At 44.2% G+C, this 5,065-nt stretch overlaps 1 protein-coding gene across 1 annotated transcript; it reads left to right on the top strand.

The window, feature by feature from the left end:
• The first annotated feature begins 2,358 nt into the window (after positions 1–2,358).
• Positions 2,359–4,637, top strand: CCDC179 (coiled-coil domain containing 179). The gene is made up of 3 exons (XM_032641177.1): positions 2,359–2,403; positions 2,955–2,999; positions 4,506–4,637. The coding sequence occupies exons 1-3, from the start codon at positions 2,359–2,361 to the stop codon at positions 4,635–4,637; spliced, it is 222 nt and encodes a 73-aa protein (XP_032497068.1).
• The last annotated feature ends 428 nt before the right edge of the window (positions 4,638–5,065 follow it).

Below are 5,065 nucleotides of genomic sequence, written 5' to 3'. Positions count from 1 at the left end.
GTAAATGAGAGAGATTACAAATGGGACACTGAAAAAGGGTCCCACAAGCAATAAGTTAGACAAAAGTATAATATATACCCTTTTGGAAATTCATAATCACTTTAGCATATTAATAGGGTTTGAGTAGTTCTACAGTAAAGATACTTATTTAACTTTGTTTAACCCATAATGTCCAAAACTTATTTGAACTCAGTACCCATTTTTAGGTAGGAGGGAAGTGTGGCTTGTTTACTTATTTTGTTTTTTCATGTAAAATTTCATGTAAAACATTTTGGGATGGTGGTATTTTCTGGAGTTTACTTTGAGAATTGCAGCTCTATACCAATCAAACATGAATAAGTAGGAATATTGATTCTGCTTACATTTAGTATTTAGGAGTTTTCATAATTTATTTTACAGTTAAAGTGCATTTTTTTCTGCAAAGGCAATTTTTATGCAAATATACTGTCCAGAATCAGAAAGTTAATACCCTTGCCCCTTACTCTTGGCCATATCACATTTTGAGATTTGTGTCTGGTGCAGGACATTGGCTGACTGTAGTGTGATACAGGTTATCAATATGGGTAGTGGGGAGGTCTGAAACCATTCTCAAAGGTGTATAGTTGAAGGACTGCAAAGGGATTTAGGGCACGATGGTTGCTGTGCCACTTGTTGACCTTTTGTCTTTCAGCTCTAAACTCACTCTTCCATATTCTACTTTGTGAAGCCAGGGCTGGGACTCTGCGTATTTTATTTCTCTTTAGAAATAAAAGAGCTGGAAATTTAGCCAGCTGGAGTCCTTGTAGATTTAGCCAATAGTGGGTGCTGAAGGAAGATTGGAAGGCAGGTGGAGGGGAGAAGGATTGGACTCAGACCTGTTCTCTTGCTCTCAGTGTCACTCTAGCCATGACACTTCACCTGGCAGTAGCAATGGACCGCAGCAGCAGTTATTCCCAGTTACTAACTTCTTTCTGCATGCCCAGAATTAGTTTTATCGCTTTTAAAAGCAGTTGGTGGCATAGCACAGTATTAAGAGCACAGGCTCTGGAGGCAGACTGTGGATTTAAATCCCAGATCACTCTCCAGTTGTACAACCTTGGGCAAGTTATTTAACATACTAGTCCCTTATTTTCCAGCCCGTAATCATCACACATTTACCCTGTTGGGATGCTATAAGAAGTTAATGAGTTAATATGCTAAGCATAAACTCTATAGAAGTTGGAAGGTCGGATCTTAACAAACGGCACCGCAAAACAGAGGAAAGCTTCAAGTGAGCTTTATTAGGGAGCGCTCCCGGGCGAGGTTCACTGGTCCGAGAGAAAGGGGCCAGAGAAGTCGCACCCGGGCGAGGGTTGGGCAAGATTTTATAGGGGAAGAAGGGAAGGGGTGTGGTGAATCTGGGAGGGCGCAGGGTATTCCTTATTTGGTGGTCTTTTCGGGTATCCTGGGGGACCGTTAGTCCCGCCCCTCGAAAGGCAGGAAGGCTGGGCTGGGTTCAAAGTCCTCAGGTCAGTTCCTGGAACTGGGTGGTCCGGAATGTCTCCAGGTCAGTTCCTGGAACTGGGTGGTCCGGAATGTCTCCAGGGCAGTTTCTGGAACTGGGTGGTCCGGAGAATTTCGGTCTGATGCAACCTGTGAATCTGATTGTGTTCCCCTGCCTCGGGCCAGTTGGCCTTACAGAAGTGTTAGCCATTATTAGTGTGTGAAGCAAGAACTGTCCTAGTTCTGCTAAAAGTGATGGGGAGATGGTGGATTCAGATTTTAATAGAGGGAAGAAAGTTTGAAGGAAATGCTGAGGAGTACTAAAAAGAAAGAGGTAGTGCAACATGAAAGTGGTTAAGCAGCGATGAGGACCCAGTTTAAGCTGGAGATCATGAATATGTATTGTAGCTATCTTCAAGATTTCCCCCCCCTTCAGCCCGGTTATGGACCTGAAGACAAGTAGTTGGATGGATCCAACTGGAAACTGTGACGGAAGAACAATGAGGTGTTGGAATTCAGAACCCTGTAGGCTAATGTGAGGGACCGTGGAATCTAAGCTAGATGTGTTAGAAGGGAAGGGAACTCCCTGGAGAGAGAGTAGAGAGTTCCGGACTAGAAAATTGGTGTTATGTGGGTGTTTGAGCGACAGAGCCGGAAGGATAGGGGATTGTGGTGACCTGACATCCCTAGTTCCACAGATGCTCTTCCGAGGCTAGGAACTCCACCTTCCCGGCACTGGGATTGGAAGACAGCTAAGGGAAAGGGCGGGGCCCTCCCGGCCTGGATAAAGAGAATTGTGACGGGACCGGGTGGGGCTCGCGGGCCGTAGGTGGCGCACCCGCGAGGACTTGGCGGGAGTCCGGCAGTGGGCGCCGCTGCGCTGCGAGGCTCTGCAGAATGTGCCTGTGCTGCAGGCAGGACGACGCTGTCCAAGTCAACCCCGTGAGTCCCCCCGGGCCCTCTGCCGCCCTGGCGCCGGCCTCCCCCATGGGAGGCCGCCTCGGCCGCTCGCGCTGCTGGCCTTTACGCGGGGGTTGGTGCTTTGGGGTTGGGAAATCCCGGGTGAAGGAGGCAGACTAATTTCTGGGCTGCAGGACCCACCGGGAGGAGGAAAAGCCCCACCTCGCACCTGTTGGGGGCCAGGCGCGTGCAGTCATCTGTTTGTTGAATGACTTATTGACCCAGCATGACAATATTCAGTACCAACAGAAACATGAAATTTTGGATTTCTTGTACACCCTTTCCTTCCAGAATAAATCTCAGTAGTCCTGGTAATGTGGTTCATAGCAGGTTCTTTTTTCTCAAAATACTATCTCATCTTCCACCCCAGTGTTTACTTTGATGCTCTTATTCTGATCCTGCCTCTTGCAGTTGAGATAATAGGCGTCTATTACATAAATAGAAAACAGTAGCATAGGCTTCCTATCATAATAGCTGATTTTTCTGTTTGCTCATGAGTTTTATTTTATTTTTTAATTTTACATGTTATGTAGGAAGGCTCAAAATGGCATTATCCTTCAGACGTCACTGAAAGGCAGGTAATGTTTAAATAAATAATTATGGTTAATTCAAAAGTGTGACTTTATCTTGTCCCTTTATGTGTGATCGTCCCTAATAGGACAAAAGTTCTATCAGCTAGACACTTCTGTGTTATCTTTCTTGAGACTCTAGGATCTTGTGACTACTATCAGAATGAGTCTTAACTAGGATAACCTAAATGGTTTAATATTCTCCTTTTTTTAATGTAACATGTGATACATACACAAGGATATATGTAGCATACATAATTTTACAGCAGGGTAACAAAATATACCTCCAATTTAAGAAAACATGAGTATCCTTGAACTCATCTAGGAGCCGCTTCCTTACTCGACCTCCCTGTGTCTCTCCCAGAGGTAACCACTACCTTGAATTTTATTTTTATCAAGCTAATCTCTTTCTTTAATAGTTTATCACCTACGTGCTTCTAAAAGGATATTGTTTTTCTTGGTTTTGAACTTTATAAACATAAGATCACACAAAGATCATTGTATGATTTATTCTTCCTTCTTTTTTTAAAAAAATAAATTTATTTATTTATTTTTAGCTACGTTGGGTCTTTGTCGCTGTGTGCGGGCTTTCTCTAGTTGTGGCGAGTGGGAGCTACTCTTTGTTGCAGTGTGCGGGCTTCTCACGCGGTGGCTCCTCTTGTTGCGGAGCACAGGCTCTAGGCGCTCGGGCTTCAGTAGTTGTGGCTCGCGGGCTCTAGAGCGCAGGCTCAGTAGTTGTGGCGCACTGGCTTAGCTGCTCCGCGGCACGTGGGATCTTCCTGGACCAGGGCTCGAACCCGTGTCCCCTGCATTAGCAGGCGGACTCCCAACCACTGCACCACCAGGGAAGTCCTATTCTTCCTTCTTAACATTGTTTTCTATTGTTCATATTGTGCACTATCGTGCACAGTTAATGAAGTGGAAATAAAGAGTAAATAGTTTCATTTGAAAACTCTACTGAGGTGGGACTTCCCTGGTGGTCCAGTGGTAAGGAATCTGTTCTGCAATGCAAGGGACGCGGGTTCGATCCTCGGTTGGGGAACTAAGATCCCACATGCTATAGGGCAACTAAACCCGCGCACGCCACGACACTGAGCCCAAGCATCTCAACTAGAGAGCCTGCATGCCGCAAACTACAGAGCCCACTTGTCCTGGAGCCCATGCGCCACAACTAGAGGAGAAAATCTGCACGCCACAACTTAGAGAAGAGATAAAACCCTCGCACCACTACTAGAGAGAAGCTCACGCGCCACAAGGAATGATCCCGCACGCCGCAACGAAGATCCCACGTGCCCCAACTAAGACCACAAAAACAAGAATACTGAGGCACCAAAATGTTTTCTTCATCTATAAATCACACATTTGCAAAAAGTTTTTTTCCTATTTCTATGTAGCTGTGTAAGCTGTATGCACTGATTGTATTTATCTTTTTTTATGGACACAAACCAAAAATGTTGTCAGCATGCTATGCTGTTAACATTGTAAATGTCTTCTTTCCTTTTAATTTTCCCAAAGTCCACAGATAAACATATTGAGCGTATGCAAAACCTAAGGAAACAGAAGAGGAAATTTAGTAAACGTTTTTCAAGGCCTGCCCCTGTTCCAGAACCAGGACTCCTAGTAAGCGTAGAGACTCCACTAAAATGAACAGATCCTTAAATGCAAGAGGCATCCTCAATTTTTCATTTATGGAACACTCTAAATTTTGTTTCTTTCTTTTCCTTTGAGAAATCAGTAACTGCAGTCTGGGAAGATACCTTAAAACTCCTCTAATCAAATTCTCATCTGTTATTTAAATCTCTTTTGTAGTTGTCTCCTGGAGATGATGTGGTTTAATGGGAAGAGTGTGGTCTTTGAAAGCTCAGTGCTCTGGATTCCAGTTTTTCCTTTGCGTATATTATCTGACTCCCTAAAATTATTCACTTAAATCTTCTGGGTTGTATTATTTGGACAATAAATCACAAAATCTCCTGCCAAATAGGTTTTCAGCCTAGGCTTGAACCCTTGGCAACATCAGAAAACTCTACCATAGCTTATATTCCATCCTTGCATACTTTTGACAAGGATTTAAAAGT

This window comes from Phocoena sinus, chromosome 8 (genome assembly GCF_008692025.1).
Source record: "Phocoena sinus isolate mPhoSin1 chromosome 8, mPhoSin1.pri, whole genome shotgun sequence".
In the NCBI taxonomy this organism is placed as follows: domain Eukaryota; kingdom Metazoa; phylum Chordata; class Mammalia; order Artiodactyla; family Phocoenidae; genus Phocoena; species Phocoena sinus.
The sequence above is the reverse complement of the archived record's forward strand: the minus strand, read 5'-3'. Positions and strand labels throughout refer to the sequence as shown.

Bases quoted from the DNA above. Each gene is read 5' to 3' on its own strand.
- CCDC179 (XM_032641177.1), top strand. From the start codon at position 2,359: ATGTGCCTGTGCTGCAGGCAGGACGACGCTGTCCAAGTCAACCCC. The intron at 2,404-2,954 runs GTGAGTCCCCCC...CATGTTATGTAG, and splicing joins ACGCTGTCCAAGTCAACCCC to GAAGGCTCAAAATGGCATTA. The intron at 3,000-4,505 runs GTAATGTTTAAA...ATTTTCCCAAAG, and splicing joins CAGACGTCACTGAAAGGCAG to TCCACAGATAAACATATTGA.